Source organism: Galeopterus variegatus, unplaced genomic scaffold, assembly GCF_000696425.1.
Source record: "Galeopterus variegatus unplaced genomic scaffold, G_variegatus-3.0.2 Scaffold3326, whole genome shotgun sequence".
NCBI lineage: Eukaryota > Metazoa > Chordata > Mammalia > Dermoptera > Cynocephalidae > Galeopterus > Galeopterus variegatus.
In genome coordinates this window covers 180,967-181,449 of record NW_007729437.1, presented here as the reverse complement: position 1 = coordinate 181,449, position 483 = coordinate 180,967, and the positions used below count along the sequence as shown (strand labels likewise).

Here is a 483-nt window from a genome sequence, read left to right as displayed (position 1 = left end):
ACAACCAGAGATGTAAAAAGAAGTGCGTGCCAAGATTATCTACTGCAAAGTATAATGTTTATCCATCAGTCACTTGTTTGATCTGAAATATATGAATAAACTGCCCAGAGTTCTATTATTTTCACTGCTAACTTCACCTTTGGAAGTGTGACTGGATGTTTTGGCAATATGCACACATGGCTTCACACATGCTTGTCACATGCAGATTTTATGACACAGTCTCAAGAGTACCTGTCTTTAAAGATCATCATTTCTCCTCGGAGACTGGTAATGGCATCAAGAGATAAGGAGGGGTCACATTTGTCTGGCGTTTTAGGATGTTTAGGGTTGGGGTCTTCATCTCCTGGACCTGCAGTTGTGAAACAAATGCTGGAAGTTACTGAGGGTGATGTTACTGGTGACCTGGGCCACAGAACAACAGGCTGATCCTGCTAATGGAAAGCAAGAGAAGATTCCCCGTAGAGAAGGCAGTCAGTCTTTTGG

At 42.7% G+C, this 483-nt stretch overlaps 1 protein-coding gene across 1 annotated transcript in view; it reads right to left on the bottom strand.

The window, feature by feature from the left end:
• Positions 1-483, bottom strand: part of MMP13 (matrix metallopeptidase 13 (collagenase 3)) — a 15,392-nt gene that overhangs the window by 6,584 nt on the left and 8,325 nt on the right. The window contains exon 5 of the mRNA XM_008584638.1: positions 232-349. Within this exon, the coding sequence (XP_008582860.1) occupies positions 232-349 (118 nt within the window). The remainder of the gene's footprint in view (positions 1-231; positions 350-483) is intronic.